The sequence below is a fragment of the Sarcophilus harrisii genome, chromosome 2 (genome assembly GCF_902635505.1).
Source record: "Sarcophilus harrisii chromosome 2, mSarHar1.11, whole genome shotgun sequence".
Classification (NCBI taxonomy): domain Eukaryota; kingdom Metazoa; phylum Chordata; class Mammalia; order Dasyuromorphia; family Dasyuridae; genus Sarcophilus; species Sarcophilus harrisii.
Window position 1 is genome coordinate 557380142 of NC_045427.1, and position 23548 is coordinate 557403689.

Here is a 23548-nt window from a genome sequence, read left to right on the forward strand (position 1 = left end):
CAATTTTCCCATGTGATCTTCAACATTTATCGTTTTCTCTTATATTAATTTGACATTTTAAAGCAAAGATCTCAAAACCAACTTGTCCAAAACAGAACTTAATCCCTGCTTACCCCATATCTATCACTTTCTGAATTTCCCTATTTCTGTCAAAGATTGCATTATTCTTTCAAGCACTCAGATTCCCAGTCTGAGGTGAGACGTCTTACATTCTCTCATTCCACATATCCAGTTAGTTGCCAGATCTTGCCTATATTACCTCTACAGCATACCTCATACATTCCCTTTTCTTCACTCATTGGACTACTACCATAGTTCAGTTTCTTATCTTTCTTACTTGGACTAGTGTAATTACCTCCTATTTGGTCTCCTTGGCTCTCTGTCCACCCAGCTGCCCTATCTATATTCCATCTCCTATCTCCATGTCTTTGCACAGATTTTCTTCCATGCTTGGTTCACCTTATAAAAGAAATGAAGCCAGAGACTTCAGACTCTTCATCTTCAAATCCACTACTAGTTTAATCTTTCTTAAATATTATTTCATCATGTCACTTTGCAGCTCAAAAAAACTGAGTGACTCTTTCCTACTGTTTTGAGTCTCAACCTCTCTATAACTTTCAGAATTATCCATAATATGTGTTTATTATTTTAGCCACTTTGTTCATTGTCTAACAGTTATCGTTGTTTCTTTTATATCAGACATTACTGATAGGTTGCTTCTAAAATCCTCTAATACTGATAATTTGACCCATAAGCATATATTACCTTGCATTGTTCATTTTCTTCCCCCCTACCCTGAAATAGATTGTAAGTCTTTAAATACAGAAACCAAAATTTGTCATTCTAGTTCAGTGGGTACATAGTACATAATAAACAAATATTTGTGAATTGAATTGTTTCTAGATAGAAATAGCTTATTGTTTGTTAGTAATCTTTTCAAAACCTCTTGTTATAATTTTCATGCTAATAATCCTGTGATTCCAGAAAGATTGTTCACTGAGATAACAATGACAATATCTTACAATGATACGATGCCTTACATCTTTCAAGACATTTGAAAGGGTGTCTTATTTTATTCTCATAGTAGCCTTGTGAGATAGGGAGTGTCATTTTTGAAATAAATGAAAATCTGTAAGGGAGAATCATTAAATTTACATAGGTGCATTCTAAATACATTCTGTAGTTTATTAAGTAGTTTCACTGGCCTAAATTTTATAGGTGATATTAGTGAAAAGATAATTATTCTGGCCCATGGCTTCTGAATACATAAACTCATGCGTTACTTTTTAAAAAAAGAAATTGATTTTATAACTTCTAATACTTTTAGATGTTGGAGCAGCAGGGACCAGTTAACATTTTGGTAGTTTTCTTATAGTAAATACAAAATACAGCCAACCCTTGGCTGTTAGGATTCTCCAAGAAGAATGAGGAGGATTTGTGACATATACTTCATTCAGTCAAAATGGCAGGGTATAGTTGAGATGTGATTGCTTTGAAAATTAATTGTTGCAAAATGAACTTGATGGGCACTAACTAGTATTCCCATTGAAATAACTAAGGCTCTCTCTTCTCTGATTACCAAAGATGAGAGAATATATGTACATGGATTTTTTTTTAAGTGCCAAATTTTCAAAACAGAAAACTTCTTTTTTTTTTTTCAATTAATAAATATTTATTAAGGTTTTTCTATGTTTCAGGCTGCACTAAATGCTGAAGATATTTTTTAAAATGGCAAAGACAAATCCTATCCTCATGGTGCTTACATTCTTTTTTTTTTTTTTAAATAACTTTTTATTGACAGAACCCATGCCAGGGTAATTTTTTACATTATCCCTTGCACTCACTTCTGTTCCGATTTTTCCCCTCCTTCCCTCCACCCTCTCCCCCAGATGGCAAGCAGTCCTATACATGTTAAATAGGTTACAGTACATCTTGGATACAATATATGTGTGCAGAACCGAACAGTTTTCTTGTTGCTCAGGGAGAATTGGATTTAGAAGGTATAAATAGCCTGGGAAGAAGAACAAAAATGCAAGCAGTTTACATTCATTTTCTAGTGTTCTTTCTTTGGGTGTAGCTGCTTCTGTCCATCCTTGATCAATTGAAACTAATTTAGATCTTCTCTTTGTTAAAGAAATCCACTTCCATCAGAATACATCCTCATACAGTATCGTTGTTGAGGTGTATAATGATCTCCTGGTTCTGCTCATTTTGCTTAGCATCAGTTCATGTAAGTCTCGCCAATCCTCTCTGTATTCGTCCTGCTGGTCATTTCCTACAAAATAATAATATTCCATAACATTCATATACCACAATTTACTCAACCATTCTCCAATTGATGGGCATCCATTCATTTTCCAGCTTCTGGCCACTACAAACAGGGCTGCCACAAACATTTTGGCACATACAGGTCCCTTTCCCTTTTTAAGTATCTCTTTGGGGTATAAGCCCAGTAGAAACACTGCTGGATCAAAGGGTATGCACAGTTTGATAACTTTTTGGGCATAGTTCCAAATTGCTCTCCAGAATGACTGGATGTGTTCACAATTCCACCAACAATATATCAGTGTCCCTGTTTTCCCACATCCCCTCCAACTTTCTGCATTATCTTTCCCTGTCATTCTGGCCAATCTGACAGGTGTGTATCTCAGAGTTGTCTTAATTTGCATTTCTCTGATCAATAGTGATTTGGAACACTCTTTCATATGAGTAGTAATAGTTTCAATTTCATCATGTGAAAATTTTCTGTTCATATCCTTTGACCATTTATCAATTGGAGAATGGCTTGATTTCTTATAAATTAGAGTCAATTCTCTATATATTTTGGAAATGAGTCCTTTATCAGAACCTTTGACTGTAAAAATGTTTTCCCAGTTTATTGTTTCCCTTCTAATCTTGCCTGCAACAGAAAACTTCTTAGGAGACAACTTTTGTTTAAAAAAAATTCATAGTAGAAGTTTTGGTCTAGTTTTGAAAAGCAAAGTTGATTTAAATTAAAATGGTGGGAAAATGTCTTGACTTGTGACGTGGGAATCCATTCAGTAATCCATATTTTAATTTTACAATGCTAGATTTTTTTTAAGTAAAGTATTTTCATTTTTATCATGTTTTACTAAGGAAAAGCTTAGTGAACATATATATTAAGTTGTTTTTCATTTTGGTAGCTCTTGGTACTATATATTTAAGTTACTTAGATCAGGGTTTAAACTTTTTTCACTTTGCAACCCCTTTTCACCTGAGAAATTTTTATGTAACCTGAGCTCAAATCTGAGCTGAGGTGTTTCTGGCAGCACTCATGCATTCTTAGTGCAAAATACATATGTTGAAGTCACATGATGCAACACAGGCAAGTTCTGCCAGAAACAACTCTGATTCGGTATGCATTTTATTTTGAATAATTTTTGGATTACTTCAGAACTTTTTACTGTTACCAATTTTTTGCGACCCCCCCCCCACATTATTACATGACCCCATGTGGGGTCTAACCCACACTTTTAGAAGCTTTAACCGATCTTTTTTTTTTTTTTTTAATTTTAATAGCCTTTTATTTACAAGTTATATGTATGGATAACTTGACAACATTGACAATTGCCAAACCTTTTGTTCCAATTTTCCCCTCCTTCCCCCCTCCCCTCCCCCAGTTGGCAGGATAACCAGTAGATGTTAAATATATTAAAATATAAACTAGATACACAATAAGTATATATGACCAAACCATTATTTTGCTGTACAAAAAGAATCGGACTCTGAAATATTGTACAATTAGCCTGTGAAGGAAATCAAAAATGCAGGTGGGCAAAAACATAGGGATTGGGAATTCAATGTAATGGTTTTTAGTCATCTCCCAGAGTTCTTTCGCTGGATGTAGCTGGTTCAGTTTATTACTGCTCCATTGGAACTGATTTGGTTCATCTCATTGCTGAGGATGGCCAGATCCATCAGAATTGGTCATCATATAGTATTGTTGTTGAAGTATATAATGATCTCTTGGCCCTGCTCGGTTCACTCAACATCAGTTCGTGTAAGTCTCTCCAGGTCTTTCTGAAATCATCCTGTTGGTCATTTCTTACAGAACAATAATATTCATATACCACAATTTATTCAACCATTCTCCAATTGATGGGCATCCACTCAGTTTCCAGTTTCTAGCCACTACAAAAAGGGCTGCCACAAACATTCGTGCACATACAGGTCCCTTTTCCTTCTTTATGATCTCTTTGGGATATAAGCCCAGTAGTAACACTGCTGGATCAAAGGGAATGCACATTAACTGATCTTTTTAAAGAATTAAGGATTTAAGGATACAATTCAAAATAAGGATTTAAGGGTAACAGTCTTTTCCAACTTTTTGCAGTCTTTTCCAACTCTTTATTTGTTGTCCTCCCATAATTTTCCACAGCTGTGCAACATAATGGGAACTTTCCCTTGAGTCTCTTGATATTTATCATTGTAGCACCCTTGCTTTCATTATATTGTTAATTCAGCTTCTTTTCTAGTCATCCATTTACTTGGTAAGAAATGCCTATCTTGTACAATTTATCATTGATCATATGCTACAGCCTACTATCACCTTTATAAAGTACAACTTGCGTCTCACCTTGCAACCTTAATTCTTTGGAAACTCTAGTGTCTATGCTTCATGGAAATTTAGCATTACTGAAAAATTATTTTTATTAAAAAGAAAGGCCTTTATTTCAAGAAGAAATGTAGGTCCTTAAGAGCATATACAGGTTGTCAAATATAAGCTACTTAACTCTCCTTTTCAGTTTTGAATTTCAGTTCACTACCTGTCTTTAGTAACAGCCCAAGAAACAAATATTGACAAATCAGTTTCATAAATTTAAAAAGGATAAGATTAAATTTAGGTTTTTGATGGTGACCAAGAATTGGGATTTCAAAGAGTGGTAATGGCAAATCATCATAAATTACCTTTTGAGAGGAGGGGAAGCTAATTAAAAAAATAGATTTTATTGATTTTTTTTAATATCACCTTCATTACCTTTCTTTGTTTCCCCTCTTCCAACATGTTATTCCTTATAAAAGATTTTTTTTTTAAGAAAGAGGAAAAAAAATTCAGCAAAACTGCCATTAATCATCATAATTTCTTATGCAGAATAGTGACATAATGAAAAGATACTTGAGAAAGATTATGCTAATTGTGCCCAAATAAGATTTACAGACACTTAAAAAAGTTTAGCCTAACAATCCACACAGGAAAAATCAGGAGGATGAGTTGTTGTTCTGTCTTTGATTTGCACTTGGGTGGACAGCCCATTGAATTTTTGTCCATTGGTGCAAATGTATTGAATAGACACTTGCAAGTACACAGTATCCTGCATTGAATTAAGAGAAAGAAAGTATTACATTTATTAAAGTATTACAAAAGGATTACATTTGGGAAATTTTACAGTATCTTCATTTACTCCGGTCTTATCTCTGAAACAAAAATTTAACAGGTGACATCACTGTTTCAAGTGCTGTCATCTCCAAACAATTAAAGTTGGATCTCATGAGGCAATGAAGAAACTGTGATGGATGTTAGTAGGTTCCAGTTTAGGATTTTAATATAGAAGTGAAAGAAACTTTAGAAACCATCTATTTCAACTTCCTCATTATATAGATAAGGAAATGAAGCTAAATGAATTGAAAAGGGCCAAATAAGTAGAAAAACAGAAGAGCCAATATTCAAACTCAGGGCCTCCAACAAATTCAGCAGTCTTTCTGATATACTAATCTGCCTTTAACCCAGGAGTTACATGCAAAAAGGAGCATAAAAGATGTCATTAAAAAAAATAAGACTGGAAAAAAAGGCTGCAATGTGGCCTTTTAGATAGAGTTGTTCTCAGTCAGGAATAACTGAGTTTCTGCCTCAAACACATAACTTGGTTGTTTACTTTTTTCTTAACTTTTTGGTACCCATAGAAAATTCTCCAAGACAGGCATGTTATAGAGTATTTGTGTTGGTAAAAGAAATCATCATCAGCCATTGATGAAATCACAGGTCCACTTTATCATGGTATCTTCAGTCTATTACTGGAAAAGGAGGAATAGCCAGAGTAAGTGCTAACATATGGATAGTCCACATGCTGCACTGGTACCCTTATAATGTTAGACAAAAATTTAGAAGAAGGGTTCTTAACCTTGTTTGTGTCATTTGGCAGTCTAATGATGCCTATGAAAAGTAAAATACATATATAGGAAACTTACTTTACGTAAATAGTTATCAAATATTTAAGGTCACACACCTTACTTAGTTTAAGAATATCTGACCCAAGAGAAGGTCTCTACGCTGTTAAACTCTGTGGAATATTCTTTAAATGACTTGGATGAGAGTTAAAGAGGATGAAAAGGGATGAATGGGTTGTAGTTTTCACAACTGGAACAAGTATCCACATGTAGGATATCATAGATCCTTTGATGATATTCTGGCTATTACATATAGAATAGCTTGAGGAAGGACTAGAGGCAAGGAAATTAACTAATAGTTCAGTGATTAAGATTGCTGTTGTCTGATAAATGTTTTGTTATTCTTTAATGTATAGGGAAGTATAAAGTATAGGAAGCCTTGATTCCCAGGGATTGATGGCCAGATATTGTAATGGAAATATTACAAAGAAGTATACCTGATTTTGAATTCACATTTCAGTGCTTACTAACTTTGTGACCATAAAAAAGTCTTCTGGCCTCAGTTGTTTAATCTATAAAATAAAGATAGTACCACCTTTCCAGCTCTGGGATTATTAATTCTGTAATTGTTAAGAGAAACTTAAAGAATTTTCATCAGTTAAGTATCCCTTTTCCTACTAACAGAATATATGACAGTATTAGATGGTGTGGGTCATATATTAAATTTTATTTTCTAATGTTAATAATACTATTAGTTTAACATAATAATAATCTAATTTAAACCTACAATTTTAAAAGCTTTTGTTTAATATAAAAATGCTGTTTTTCCATCATTTTAAATCTTTGAAAATTTCAAATATCATTTAGCATTATGATTTAAAAAAAAAAAAAAGAAAATTTTTCATGTTTCATACACATGATGGCCAAATATTTAGCTTTTACTCTAATCAAACACGAATAATTACAAGGTATTAAGGTTATCTTCTGAACAAAGATATTCTCTCATTAAATATTTTTGTGGTAAATTATGGAAATAAATGAAACATGTTAAACATTACAGTAAAGGATTGAATATTTTATAAATCTCTAAGACAATAATTACATTAGCCTAGTAAAAAGTTTTCCTAGTTTTCCTGGACCATTTGGTGCTGAGAATACTCTGGTATATATATTAGTATTTTATCTTCTTTTTAGTTAGGTTTTAAAATACTAGAAACAGCATTATGGGGGCTTTTTGTTGTTGTTTTTTTCTTCTGTTTTAGTTGTTTCTTGGCCTCTTTGTGTTTTTGATCCATCTGGAAAGATGAAGAGGCAGCTGCTATGGTAACGATGCATTTTGGTTAATGAATAGCACAGTAACTAAACACATAAAACACATGCAAACTGTCAGAGAGTTAGTTACTATCATTGCCCCCAAAGTTGTTATTATATTTCCTTTCCTTTTTTCTTTTCTCTATCTTCTAAAAAGTCTCAGTTTACTGAAATGTTTTATTTTCTAGCTTATAATATTATAATGTTGCCATGGACTACCCCCCCCCACGCCCTCACCCCCACCACCCCTGCTTATTTTGCAGAATTGTTCACCTTGTAGTACATTAGAGGTGACTGCCTGTGCACAAAGAGGGTTGATTAATTGGACAATGTGTAATTTTCCTTTGAGCAAAGACATAGATAGTGATGCAAAAAACTGATTAAATATTTAATTTTTGCACTAGGCCATCTTCTGTTCTCATCATCTTTCCCTCTTTCCTTCTTCCCTTTATCCCCCATTTCCTCCCTTTGCTATTAAGGACCTTTTTGATTTTTCTCTTGGGGGGTAGACCAATTAGTATTACATATTTCTTGAAGATGTTTCTGTCCTGAAGGCCAGCTGTAACTGTATTGACACAATTCAGCCACGCCTTTAAAGTTCCTGTAATCTGTGCCATCCTGTCTCATACTGTCCCATCTCATAGTTGTCCTCTCTCTGCAGTGCTCTATGCCCAGGTCTCTGTGGCTGGGCTGCTCCAGCCTGGCGGACAGTATGCCTTCGCTGCGATGCCTGTATAACCCAGGGACTGGCGCACTCACAGCTTTCCAGGTACTTTCTCTGTCTCTGTGGGGGGGACGGGAGGGATGTACATGGGTGTGAGTGTGCCTCTCTCTTCGTTCACACTCTTTACTGACATTCATTTTATTCTTCTTCATATCTTAGGTATTTTTCATATCATTTTATATGGTTTTTAAATTATCTTTTCATGTAGATCCAGATTTATGCAGTCCAAAACATTTTCATTCCATTTATTGAATATGATTGGTTTGCCAAAATTGACATTGACTTGGCTATTGTTTTTCAAATTTATTAAATGCAAAATATTGAACTTTAAAAAGAATCTCAGCAAATAACTTCAACATATAATGTTTTCTCTGGACCTACATCAAGCCGGGTTATAGAATTTATCAGTTAATTATATGCAGTTGATTGAATAGACATCTGTGTTTTTCTTTTTTAATAACCAGTGAAGGAATATAATATATTCAGCCTTCTGATTACTGGTATTATATATTCCCATCTAAGACCACATGTTACTTACAATTTAGTTAATGGTTGCAAGTTCATGAAGATGGTATTAAACTTAAAATAATCTAGTTGGACTAATGATGGTCTTAATGGATCCTAAAGGGGAAATTCCTTTCAGAGTTAGGCCAATGCTAAGTTTCTATGGAAAAAAGATGAAAAAGAAGAGTAGAGAAAGAAGCAGAAACTTTAGTTTTAATTTGATAGCTAACATTTATAATGTATATATGTGTATGCGCAGGGACATTTGAGTGGTTTTCTTGACAAATAAAACTGTAATCTGTATCCTCCAGTTTTGGACAAGGATTTTTAGTCAGCATTTGATTAATATATAATATAGAAATTGTTATATTTTACCAGTCTGTGGTATAATTGATCTCCAACTTTAAATATAAGATAGTAATATACAAAATATATTATGTCTAAACCCCAGATAAAGTGAGAAAATCAACATTCTGAATGTGACCCATTTTGCTTAGTTATATAACCTGTGTAAGTACTAATAATTGTTGCTCCTGCTATTTTTGCAATGACAGCTTTGCAAGGTTCTCTGTGTTTTTTATAATTTAACATTAAAATAAATCTCTTTTGTTAATACTAATATTTTTTGTTATTGTTGTAGTTTTGGACTTGGGATTTCATTCATATAGGGAACCCCTGGTTTGAGATACTACCAAATATACTACTAATAGTTTGCAGAATATTATCTTAAGAGAAGTTGCCTGGAGCACTTTGAATTGAGTGCCAAATACTGGCAGAGGCAAAGTTTGAACCCAGGTTTTCCTGAAGCCATGGCTAGTCTTCTATTTATTGTGCTAGCAATGTTTCAGTATTAAACATAGCTAGTTTTACTAATGATAACCAGAATTTAAACTTTAACTTTATATAGATTCATGTAATCATAAATTTTTTAAACCTAAGATATTTTGAGCCCCCAATACAAATAAAGGTATTGTTTGTATAGCAGAGTATGCATAGTTTTATTGTCATCATCATTGTATTATATTGTAATTCTTATTTTTAAAATGAAGAAACTGACCCAGAGAGGTTGAATGACTTGCCTAAGGCAATGTAACTAGTTGGTGATGGAGCTAGGTCCAGAACTCTGCTCTAAACAAATCTTTAATATGGAACACCATGGCTATTTAATTTACAAAACAGGCTTTCTGTGAGGAGTCTCATATTGGTTTGAATATAGGCTATACTTTTACACTTTTTCTGATAAATTTGACTTGTCTGTATCATGTGTGGCCTATGCTTTGTGTTTTGGGGCTTGTTTTTTAAATGTATGCCTATTTTTTTCCCCCTGTAACTCTCCTTTTTGAAATGTGGCCTGTATTGGACCTATATGGTCCTTTAATCTCCCTATAGTACCTGTTTTAATGCTATGCATATAGTAAACATACTTAATAAATTTGTTGATTGATTCATATAGCCATGTTATAGAAACATTAAATATAATCATATATAATTAAAAATATGAAACTTAATTGCCAGGGGGGGAAAAAAAACTAACCTAAATTGGAAACTCATTTAGATATACAAAGGTATTTTAGAAGAAAAAAATATTGCATTGTTGAATAGGAAACAACTCTAGATATATCCAGCAATATTGCTATGGTTCCTAATCAGCAAATTATTGAGTCGGGAGAAAGAGAGATAGAGACAGAGAGGAAGAGGGAGAGAGGAAAGGAGGGACGAAGGGAAGGAAAGAAAATACACATCTGGCATTTACTATACTTTTACTTTACTGTTTCTGGTGTGATAAAATTGCAGCCTGTGTACAGTGCTTTATGCAGAGTGAATGTTCAATAAAAAAAGTGCTCATTTTATTCATCTCCTTTCAATAAATGCTACTTACTTTCATAAGCTGGATGGTATTTTTTGTAAAATTTTAGAGAACTCTTTGTATCACGAAGGTCTTTTTTTTTTTTTAATGATGATGAGGTAGAGTAATAGAAAAATATGTTTGAAATAATAATTTGCATTTTTTAAAATGAGGCTAATATTTAAGGGTTACATAGGAGAACAGGATTGCTTTTTTTTTTTTTTTTTTTTTTACCCATTCCTTTTCCTTCTTTTAGGAAACAGGAAGCATCCTAGAAGATTTTTAAAACTTTTCACTTATAGCAGCAGAAATTTGGGAGATCATTTAAATCATCATCAGTTTGCCTGGTTATATGTGGGTATGTGTGGGTGTATATTAGTAAATATATACATACATGCATACATATACACATATAGGTATGTGTGTATGTGTGTGTGTGTCCAGAAAACCCAGGCAGGAATGACAAAATCAGAATGTTAAGTTTGTTTAATTACTGAACTAATGACCTTTTACTGAAAATTCTAAAAAATAACCTGAAGATTATATGGTTGGGTCCAATTTAGGCATGCTTTCATTTTCTCTTCTCTGTCTTAGTGATTTCTTGTTTTGAATTGTATTCTGCAGGATTGTTTTCATCTCCCCAGCAAATAATAGCTATTTCATCATATAGAGTATTAGATAGGAGTTAAACATTAGAAAATAAGCAGCTCAAGTGATGGAATACCTGAGGAATTACAAAGAAAAATTCTTTTTTCCTTGGAAGATAAAATTCTAGAAGAATTTAACACTTAAGGATATAAATAGTTATGCTGTTTTAGATAGCATGAAATGGTACTAAACTTTAGTAGAATTTTGGACTATAAGAAACATTTGCTTGAATTAACTTTACTCATACAACAAAGGTCAGAATTGTAAGGGATGGAATGAATTCAGGAGAATTTCAAAATGTTGATAAATATATGCAGTCTTGATAAGCATGAAGTGATATGTTAAAACAGTAATGCTATAAAAATTCAACATTGTTATACTTAAGATCAAGGAACATAGACATAAAATTTTGGAATTTTTATTGTTTGGAAATAGATAAGTGACAAAGCAGTTATTAATATAAGATTCAAATCCTCCTATGTTATTATAGTGAAAATTATTTTAACAAGATTTACCAAGCATAGCTTTATCATAATGCAATAGACTTTCAAGGCAACAAAATAGTATTGTTCAGTTTTGTGAAGTTTTCTGGAATTTAACTTGTATTTCTAGTCTCTTTAGGTAAAGACCCCTGTGACCACATATTGACTTAGAAAACTACATTTTAACATTATCTATATTCTCTTGTATTTTTATTTATTTTGTCAAATATTCTCAGTTATGTTTTATTTGAAGGCTGCTACACTCAGACTTATATGCCTATAGGACAGGTGTTTGACATTTTTGACATATAGTGTGTAAAAAAAGAAGTAAGGAATCAGATCGTAGAAGAATTTAAATACCAGGCTGAGGAGTTCATATTTTATCTTTGAAACAGTAGAGAAACACTGAAGGTTTTGGCCAGAATTTGTACCAACTTCAACTTAAAGCCTCACATTTGTGTACACACACACACACACAATGGGGAGGTAAAAAGTGCAGATGGCACTTTTTTATATATGTGCAGATGTCTATTCTCATAAAAAAGTCGTGATAATGTTATATTGTTCCAAAGGTTAGAAATTGGCATGGATGGGAGAAAGATTTATAAGATTCCTTAATGTCATGGTTTATTCATCCCATACAGATATTGACCAAAATTGGAGAATATATATATATATATATATATATATATATATATATATATACACACACACACAAGTATATTGCCAGATCATTTAGGTTAATTTCTTTTTCTACTTGTTTTTTAATGCATTAAGTGGCCAAATTACTTGAACTTTAATAATAAGTGATTCCTTTGTAGATTAATACTTGTATGTATTTGCTACATAATATTGAATCCTGCAACTGAAAATTATTCTAATTGTTATATGATAATTGAGTCTAAAAGAAAGCATATACTGGAAAGAAAATCTTTTTATTGATTTGTGATCTTGGATTTCCTGATTTATTGGAGGTTCTGTTCTCAGGAGTGTTGTGGGAGTTGGGAGAGATAGAGACTGGATAACTGAAGACAATCAAGAGAACCCTCAGAAAATTCAGGATACAATCTTTTGGAGCTCTGTGATACTGGACAAATCATGCAACCTCTCTGAACCTTAGTTTCCTGTTCAGCAAAGTGGAGGTGACCATGTCTGCCTTTGCTATCTTGCAAGAATTGTTGTGAGGATAAAATGAGAATAATGTGTATAAACTGGGAAAGAATTTTTATATCCAGTGTTTCTGATAAATATCTCATTTCTAAAACATATAGAGAATTGACTCATATTTCTAAGAATACAAGCCATTCCCCAATAGACAAACTGTCAAAGAATATGAACAGACAATTTTTAGATGAAAAAATTAAAGCTATTTCTAATCATATAAAATAAAGCTCTAAATGACTATTGATTAGAAAAAATGCAAATTAAGACAACTCTGAGAGCTGTGTCACACTTTTCAGATTGGCCAATATGACAGGAAAAGATAATGATAAATGTTGGAGGGGATTGTTGGTAGAGTTGTGAACTGATTCAACCATTCTGGAGAGCAATTTGAAGCCAAGCCCAAAGGGCTATCAAACTGTGTATACCCTTGATCTAGGAGTGTTTCTATTTGAACTGTATCCCAAAGAAATCATAAGAAAGGGAAAAGATCCCACGAGTACAAAAATGTTTGTAGTAGTCCTTTTTGTAGTGGCAGAAAACTGAAAACTGAGTGGATACCCATCAGTTGGGGAATGGCTGAATAAGTTATAGTATGTGAATGTTATGGATTATTACTGTTGGATAAGAAATAATTACAAAGATGATTTCAGAAAGGCTTAGAGAGACTTAACATGAACTGATCCTAAGTGAAATGAGAAAAACCAAGAGAACACTACACAGCAACAAAATTTTGTGATGATCAACAGTAATGGAATTGGCTCTTTTCAGCAATGAGGTGATTTAGGACAATTCCAATAAACTTGTGGTGAAGAGAACCATCTGCATTCAGAGAGAGGAAACTAAAAGTAGATCATACCATAGTATTTTCACCTTTGTTGTTATTGTTTGCTTGCTTGTTTTTCCTTTCTTTCTCATTTTTCCTCCTTTTGATCTGATTTTTCTTGTGCAGCAAGATAAATGTGGAAATATGTTTATAAAAATTGTACATATTTAACCTATATTGGATTACTTGCTGTCTAGGGGAAGAAGAAAAATTTGGAACACAAGAATTTGTGAGAATGAATGTTGAAAACTATCTTTGCACGTATTTTGAAAAATAAAAAAAACTTACATAAAAAAGTATAAAATAAAAAGTGTTCAACAGAAAATAAAAGAAAATCTATAAGAAAGCAAAGGTAGATACCTCTGGGGGAAAAAGAGAATAATGTATATGAAATAGTTTATAACTGTAAAACTTTATTATGTCAAGGATAATTTTGCAAATACTCCCTCCAATGAAGCAGATCAAAAGTACTCTGAACCATAGCAGATGATTTTCATATACCAATGTGGCCAAAAGTCATTTGTCACCTATTGGCAATAAGTGATGATAACTCCAGTCTCTTCGAACTAGGTTGGTTCTTGTATTACAGATTTACAGTCTATAACTAGACCTGTATTTGATGTCAGTCAATAAATATTTATTAAGTGACTACCATATGTTAAGCACTATTTTCAAAGGCTCATAAACAAATGGGGAAAAAAAACAGTCCATGAAAAGAAACTGGAAAGAGTTGTAGGGGGAGAAAGAAAGGAGGGTTACCTAGCACAGGGACATGATGAGGTCCTGTGTGAGGCAAAAAATGATGAAATGATTGCTTTGTACCCCTTCCTTAAATAGAGGAGGATCTGAGAGACACTCTGCTGTGTCAACCCCTCTATCTTTTATAATATAAGGAAAGGAAGGACCCCAAAGGTGGGGGGCAGGGAGTGAATTTCAGAATTCATGTAATCTTACAGAAAGATGAGTTTCTGAAGACAGGAATGAAGTCCAAGAGAGCAGGCAGGTTGGAAATTACAAAGTGATAGCCTTGGGCCCTCTAAGAGAAGCTCTCCCATATCTACCCTCTGCCCTGTCCAGTCAGAGGAAGAGGTATTGTCCTTAGGATTCAAGGGAATTTACATTTGACTGGTAGAGTCTTTGAGAACTATGATCCTTTCACCTGACCATTGCAATAGCCTTTTGGTTACTTTCCCTGAGAATAATAATAATGATAATAACTAATATTTATGTAGTGCCTACTATATACTAAACACTATGCTAAACATTTAACAATATTATCTCCATCTGATCCTCACAACAATCCTGGGAGGCAAGTGCTCTTATTATCATAAGCAGCAGCCAAGCGTTACATGACTTGCCCAAGGTCACACAGCTATAAGTGTGTGAGGCAGATTGGAACTTAAGTCTTCTAATTCTAGGTCTAATGCTTTATCCATTTTGCCTTGAAGCATTCTATTTCCACTCAAATCCTTCCTTTATCCAGCTGCCCAACTAGTCTTCCTAGAGCATAGTCTGACCATGTCACCTCTCATCAATCCCACTAGTACTCTGTTAACTACAGAATCTCCTAGAATACCCTGTTAAAACTCTTCACAACCTCCATTCTTTTTTTCCTCCATTTCTAGTTTTCTTATACTTTACTTCCTTCTACATACTCTACTGTCTTACCAGAGTACATAAGGTGATCAGGAGGACTATTACCTCTTCCACGAGGACTTGTCGAGCCCTTTTCAGGATTGTTTATCCACTTTTGGTGTCTACCTGGTTAACTCAACTCTTAACATGTGGCTCCAAAAAAGTTGTACCATGGACAGTGGTAGACACTACCACCACTCCATTCCCCCTCCATCTCTCCCTCCCTACTCCCAGTAAACCACCTCAGCAGATAGGCTAAATCACACAGGATCTCTATCTCCTGAGTCACCTGCTCTTTCAAGATCTGTTCCCCTATGCCTGAAATGTTTTCCCTCCTCACCTTGGTCTACTAGTTTCCTTAGTTTCCTACTAGACTGCCCCAACTCCTGCCTTCTCAGGAGGCCTTTCTCAGAACCCTCAACCCTACTAGAGATTCCTCTGAAATTGCTTCCCATTTACACTCTTCCATGTCTTGTGGTTATGTATGTGTTTATGTATGTATGTATATATGTATATTGATATGTTATCTCTTCTATTTGAATCTGAGCTCCTGGAAGGCAGAGGTGGACTGTATTTTTGCCTTTCTTTTTTGGCCTCATGGTTTAACATAGTGGTCAGCACATGTAAGTGTTTAATAAAGGCTTGGTGGTTGACTTTACAGAATTGCCTTGAGAATTAAATGAGGTGATATATGTTTAAGCAGTATATAAATTCAAAACCCATGAATATCAACTATTTACACTTGCAAATATGACATTATAAACTGTTTACAGTGTTCTGGTAAAAAGACAGTTGTTAGAATGTTCATTTTTTTCCCTTTTGCCATTTTGTGAGAGCAGTATGTTTCTAATCAATGCTGCTGAGACAATACTGCAATCTTCTCAGGGATCTGTGTCTAAGGCCACCTGCTTTGGCATATTCTTATGTATTGAGAAATCTGATTATTAGTGGAAAGTTAGTATGGTACAGTAGAACATGGCTTCTTAAACTTTTTCCCCACTTGCAACCCCTTTTTGCCAGGGAAATTTTTATATGACCCTGGATATATAGGTATATAAAATAAGTATATAAATCAAATGTTTATGATAATCATAATTTTACAACCCCTACAATCAATTATGAAACTCCATGTGGAATTGAAACTCACAGTTTAAGAAACCGAGTAGTAGAAAGTATATTGGTGCTAGAGTCAGGAGAGCTAGATTATAGCTTGACTTTGGTACCTTATTAGCTGTGTAACCCTGGACAAGTAACTTCCTTTCACTGAGTTTCAATGTACTTATGTGTTAAATGGGTAGAATACTACTTACAACACCTGCATTAAAGAATGGCTGTGAGGAATGATGTCCATGAATTCCAAATTATTATAAAATGTTAGCTATTGGGAAATATACAAGTTCTTTTTTCTAACAGCAGTACGTTATCCTTTTTATTTGTTTATTGCTGAGGCAGTTGGGATTAAGTGACTTGCCAAGGATCACACAGCTAAGAAGTATTAAGTATCTGAGGCCAGATTTGAGCTCATGTCCTCCTGACTTGAGAGCTGGTGTTCTACCCACTGTACCACCTAGATGCCCCAGTACTAGTTATTTCTGAAATGATTACATTCTCTTGTCCTTTCCTCTGTGACCATTTGTTTGCATTTTATGGGAACTGTGGGCATGGAGGGGAAGGATAAAGGGAGGAAGTAACCATCACAGAGATTTTCAGCACTTACTCTGCCCTGAGATATCACAGAACACTTTGAAAATCCTTTGTTATGAACCTCAAAGATCTTGGGAGACTTACCCCTGGAAGATGGAGGTCAGTGCAGGAACCCAACAACCTACTTAATAAGTAGAGTGCACCCCTTCATTCCCACCTAAAATCAGAGTGAAGATCCTGCCTCCAATTAAGGAACTAAAACTAGAGAAAGAAGTTTAAAAACAAAACAAAACAAAAAAAAAACCTCGGCCAATATTTTTTTTTAAATGTAGAACCAGAGATATCCCCAAAGAAGGGGAGATAACTCCATAACTACTCCAAGCAAAGGCTTAAAGAAAAAAAAGGATTTTCCATAAACAGCACATGAATACCCAGAAGAAATTAAGGAAGAAATTAAAAAATGAAATTAATAATTCTGGAGAAAAGGATTAAAAACAGAATAAATAACCTGGAAGGATAAAGTGATCTATCTTACCAAAGTCCTAGATTCCCTGAAAACTAGAATAGATCAAATAAATTAGTGACTTTATGAAACAGCAAGAAGTGTAGTGTTGTATGTAAAAAAGATCAGTAAAATCAGGCTTTACTGTAGAGCATATGGGAAAAGAGCTACAAAATTAGGATTGAAAGGTAATTTGGGACCAGGTTTTGAAGGCTTTAATTTCTGAACAGAAGAATTAATAATTTATTTTGGAAGCAACAGGAGGCCACTGGAAGTTGTTTAGTAAGGGGATAGGGTGACACAGTAAGACCTGCATTTAAGGAAAATCATTTTGTCAGCTTTATGGATGAATTGGAGAGAAGAAAAGTTTATGGCCCACGAACCAGAAAGCTGTTTCAGTAGTTCAGGAAAAAGATACTGAGGTTTATTTTTAGGTAGAACAGAAGAGAAGGGAGACAGAAGTACATATACCTATAAAGAAGAAACAATAATACACAGATTGAGTTCCTTTGAGAATAGGAATTGTTTCGTCTTTTAAAATTTATATTCCTCAAGCACCCAACACTAATGTCTGGCACCTAGTTGGTATTTTTTGTTGTTCATTTGTTTTTCAGTCATGTCTAACTCTTCCTGAAGCCATTTGAAATTTTCTTGGCAAATATACTTAAGTGGGGTTGCCATTTCTTTTTCCAGCTTATTTTACTGATGAGGAAACTGAGGCAGAGTTAAGTGACTTGCCTAGGATCATATAGCTAGGAGATTTCTGAAGCCAGATTTGAATTCAGGAAGATGACTCTTCCTGACTCCAGGCTTGGCCCTGTACTTAAGAAATGCTTATTAATTGATTAGTGATTGAATGTTAGTTTAAGAGATAAAGAAGAATCAAAAATGACTGAAATGTTGTTACTACATATCTAAAGACATAGTAAAATAACTGGGTAGTAAAATAGATTTTAGGGAGAACATGGTGAGTTTATTTTAGGGATAATATATTTGAATTGCCAAAGTGGCATTCCTAAAATATAGATCTAATCATCTTTCTTCCTTACCATGTAAGGTCCATTGGGTATTGCTTCTAGAGGCAGATATTGTTTGAAGTGTTGTTTTTGTTTTTGTTTTTTGGGAAGGGGGTGCTTAGAGGTGTTCACAATTTGGCTTTCCAATTTTATCATATACTTTTCCTTCATCAGCCCAGTCAGACTTACTGCCTTGCTGTTTCTTCCAAAAGATATGATATTTCCTGTTTCCAACTCTTTTTGTATAGGATGCAAAGTCCCCATGTCTGTATTGTACTCAGTCTTAACAGCCCCCCTTGGTTCCAATTTGCTTCACATCTTAACTCTTAATATCACCTTTTATAGTGCCTTTCCACCCTCTATTTTGTATTTATTTAGCTTTAAAAAATGTTTTTTAGTGGATAAAGTAATTTCATATTTTTTGTACAAATCTTGTGTATTATTATATCTGTTCCCTGTATCTATGGAATCAATTCCAGACCTTATCTTTATGTATATATTGTCTCTCTTAAGAAAATATAGCTTCCATGAGGGCAGAGATCTTTTCTTTTTTTGTATTCCTAGTATAGTGCTTGACATTTAATATCACATTTAATAAATGTATGTTGATTGGTTAATAGAACATGTTAGATTAATAGGAGACAGTTAAATGCAGATTTCAAATGAAGGTCAGTATAGGTCAATTTGAATTAAGATTGGAGCCCATGTTTCATAAAATTGACAGAAATGTTATCAGATTAAGTTTTTGGCAAGAACTTTGGCCTCTTTCATTTTAACTCTGACTAGAAGATAAAAAAGTGTCAGAAAGAAACTGTCCTATCTTATGGGTTGGTTTTTTTTTCCATGTTTTTCAAAATTAATGTAGTTTTCACAACCAGTTTTTCAGTAAAGACAGAAAAGTACATGGTTATAGTTGTGCTAAAATTTTTCTCATTGTTGTCTTTACGCTGTATATCATCCACAGTCACGAATAGATGTTTTTATAAGTAATACAAAATATCAGTTCAATCTATATTTATTGCATATTTACTGTGCTTGGTTTTGAGGATACAGAGATGAAACAGTGCAGATCCTATGTAACTTCTAGAAGATATAGGACAGATGTATAGATAACTTTAAGTGTATATAAAAGGTCAAAGTTGGTATGGGATAGTTAGAAAGGGAGAGAGATCACTTGAACCTGGGAAGATGAGGCAAGGCTTCATAGGGGACAGTGTGGAGAAGCTGCTAATATTGTTTATGAAGGGGAAAAGAATTTCTACTGGCAAAGTTGTAGTATCTCTTTTTTAAGTGTTTGTTGGTGGATCATTTGCTTTTTACTTTAAAAAAAGATACCAGACAACATTTCTTTGGTGACTTATAGGATTCCTTTATAGAGAATTGATAAAAATGGGTACAGGAATCCAACAGCTTGAAAATAACTCAACACTTGACCAAAATCTGTTTTGTATTCCCTACTCTGACTCTATTCCAGTGGTTCAGGAAATGTGCCTGTGGACTATTTACAGTAAGATTATAAACTGAATCATAATTTCAGTCAATAGAAGCCAGAGCATGTGGCTCCCGCACCCCAGCTGGTAGTAAGCTCTCCCCAGGTTTATGAATGTAGTTAGATGGCCCCCAACTGTTTACAAGACAGCAGAGGTGAGCTCTTTGATTGACAAGTCAGAAATGCATTAGATCATTCTCTCTGCCAGTCTCTGGTTCATGCTGTTAAAAATGTCAGCCTCCAAGTTTGAATGGCAGCCCGAGGGCCTTAGAAGCTTTTTGTTTTCTGAGATGGAAACACAAATTGGATGTGTGCCTGAGCGCTTCATCCCGGGCTGTAATTTCATCTTTTAGCTAAGAACCACAAGGTACATGAGCAAAGCACCCTGTAAACAATAATACTGAGGAAAAAAAATAAACAAGGTCGTGTTTCTGGTACGTTGATCTGCTGGTGTCCTGACCTCTATCACGTTGAACATCTCCACTCTGATTGCTGTTCCCTTTGGCATTACAATGAGAGGAAGAGAGACTGACATAGGAGGAAGAGATTTAAAGTTGCAGCGTCGTTGCACATTCCTTGTATTGGCTATGAAATATTGAAGTGCCAGAATGTGACACTTGGTTTTTTAAGCAACCTTCTTGTTTGAGGTGTTTGCAGCTCATTCTTTCCTCTTCCATTTGTCTGCTTTCATTGATGGGGTTGGAACTAGTTGCCTTTAATGTATGAAAAGGGCCAGTGTTAAAGAGAAGTGTTGGTATGGAACCATATCAGCTTAGAATGAGAACATGCATGTGTAGTCATTGTAATCACAGTGATCAGAAAGGTGGAGTAGGGTAGTCAGTATCTGGGTTCATAGAAGAGACTGTATGTACCCTGTGAGAAGGAAGAATCTATATAGAAGAGATGGAGCCTAAACATAATGCCTTAATTTTCCAGGTCAGAATAATAGGTTTTGGCAAATTGATGTAATGTTATAAGACATTGTTGGAAATCAAACAAAAAATATATTTGGAGACAGTATTCATTTCTCCAGTCTTACTATGGCCATGACATTTGACTAGTTATATGGAGTTTTCTATCTTCCAAGCTTTGGCATAAAAATGGTTTGAATTTTAAGTGCATTTTAAATTTTATTAAGTGGGTTAAGGATCAAGCATCAGAGAGAGTCAATTTGATGAGTGTACTAATCCATTGTATTGCTATGTGTAAAATAAATCTGAGATGGAAATGTTTTAAAAAAAATTTTACTGAAAAATGTTAAAGGAAAATATTTTCTATTAATATTTTAAAGATAGAATACTATTTGTAGATTATAAGATCATTTAAAATATCTTTTGCTGTCCTAATAATAGTGTTTATTTTTTGTTGTCTAGATCAGGGCTTATTAAACTTTTTCCATGCTCAACCATTTTTTTTTGCCTGAGAAATATTTGTGACTCTGGCATATATAGGTATATAAAGGTATATATAGGTATATAAAATAAAAAATATATAGGTATATGAATCAAACATTTACTGATGATAAATTATAATTTAATAATTCCCACATTCAGTTATGAGACCTCATATGGGAGTACAACCTCACAGTTTTAAGAAGCTGTAGTCTAGGACACTGAGAGGTTAGGTGATTTGCATGGAATTATACTGCCAATATGTGTCAGAGACAGGACTTCACCAAGACGTTCTTCACATCTAGTCTAGTTCTGATCACAATGTTAACACATTGCTTCTCATTCTTTATCTTAAGTTCAAATTGTTCCTAGTGGATACCTTCTAAGCCAAAATTGTGTATTGAATCACTGAAAAATAAGAATCTGTGGTAAAAGTATTTGAATTAGCCTTTATTAGATGTTTTAAGAGGCAATTACACATTTAGCTTAACCTTCCATAAATATGATAGGAATGAAATGTTTCTTATTTTGATTATATAGTAAAAATGAATTGAAAAATATGTTCATCCTTGGTTATTATACTGTTGGGACTAGTTAAGGATTATTTAGTTCCTATGGAGTTGTCTGAGAAACATAAAGCTTAAGTAACTTGACCAGGGTCACACATGTAATAAATGTCAGCTGAAATATTTAAACCTAAGTCTTCCTAACTCCAAGTGCAACGTTGTCCGTATTATAATAATTTTGCATAGAATCTGGCATGTGTATACCTAACATGTGACTTAAAATTTACAAAGTGTTTTACGTGCTTCTTATTTAGTCTTCATAATAATTCTGTATAGCAGGGAGTAGAAGTATCGTTATTTTTATACATGAGGAGACTGGAGTTCAGAAAGGCTGAGTGATTTTCTATTGGTCATAAGAAGGTCATACAGTCATTAGACTTAAAGCTGGAAGAGACTTTGGAGATATCTGGCCCAAGCTCCTCATTTTGTACTTAATGAGACCATGACCAGAATGGGTTATATGGATTGTACCATATACCTAAGCCCTTTTGGGATACATTAGAGTTTGATCTTCAAATTAGGTCTTTTAACCCCACATGTAAATTTTTCAACATCAACAAGAAAAGGGAGTCTTTTTTTTTTTTTCAATATATAGTCTTTTTTTAAATAGCTTTTTATTTACAATATATGCATGGGCAACTTTTCAGCACTGACAATTGCAAAACCTTTTGTTCCAATTTTTCCCCTCCTTCTCCCCACCCCCTCCCCCAGATGGCAGGTGGACCAATACATGTTAAGTATGTTAAAGTATATGTTAAATACTATATATATATATATATATATATATGTATATATATATATATATATACACATACATACCCACACAGTTATTTTGCTGCACAAGAAGAATCAGACTTTTAAATAATGTATAATTAACCTGTGAAGGAAATCAAAAATGCAGGCAGACAAAAATAGAGGGATTGGAAATGCTATGTAGTGGTTCACACTCATTTCCCAGAGTTCTTTCACTGGGTGTAGCTAGTTCTATTCATTATTGAACAAATGGAGCTGATTTGGTTCATCTCATTTTTGGAGAGAACCACATCCATCAGAATTGATCATCATATAGTATTGTTGTTGAAGTATATAATGATCTCCTGGTCCTGCTCATTTCACTCAGCATCAGTTCATACTCCAGGCCTTTCTGAAATCATCCTGCTGGTCATTTCTTACAGAACAGTAATATTCCATAACATTCATATACCACAATTTATTCAGCCATTCCCCAATTGATGGTCATCCACTCAGTTTCTAGTTTCTGGCCACTACAAACGGCTGCCACAAACATTTTTGCACATACAGGTCCCTTTCCCTTCTTTAAGATCTCTTTGGGGTATAAGCCCAGTAGTAACACTGCTGGATCAAAGGGTATGCACAGTTTGATAACTTTTTGAGCATAGTTCCAAATTGCTCTCCAGAATGGCTGGATGTATTCACAATTCCACCAACAATGTATCAGTGTCCCAGTTTTCCCACATCCCCTCCAATATTGGTCATTATCTTTTCCGGTCATCCTAGCCAATCTGACAGGTGTGTAGTGGTATCTCAGAGTTGTCTTAATTTGCATTTCTCTGATTAATAATGACTTGGAGCATCTTAAGAAAAGGGAGTCTTGACAAAGGTAGGTGGTTCTGTCTTCATAGTGATGTCGTCATAGGCATGATTATACTTTCAAAG

The 23548-nt window shown here is 34.1% G+C and overlaps 1 protein-coding gene across 7 annotated transcripts in view; it reads left to right on the plus strand.

The window, feature by feature from the left end:
- Window positions 1-23548, plus strand: part of BTRC (beta-transducin repeat containing E3 ubiquitin protein ligase) — a 198990-nt gene that overhangs the window by 55879 nt on the left and 119563 nt on the right. For 6 of the 7 annotated variants that reach the window (XM_023496399.2, XM_012541720.3, XM_023496402.2 and 3 more), the window contains one exon: window positions 8099-8206. The exons of the other annotated variant lie outside the window; for it this stretch is intronic. In XM_023496399.2, coding sequence (XP_023352167.1) covers window positions 8105-8206 — 102 coding nt within the window. In that variant the 5' untranslated portion in view covers window positions 8099-8104. The remainder of the gene's footprint in view (window positions 1-8098; window positions 8207-23548) is intronic. 7 annotated transcript variants of the gene reach the window in all.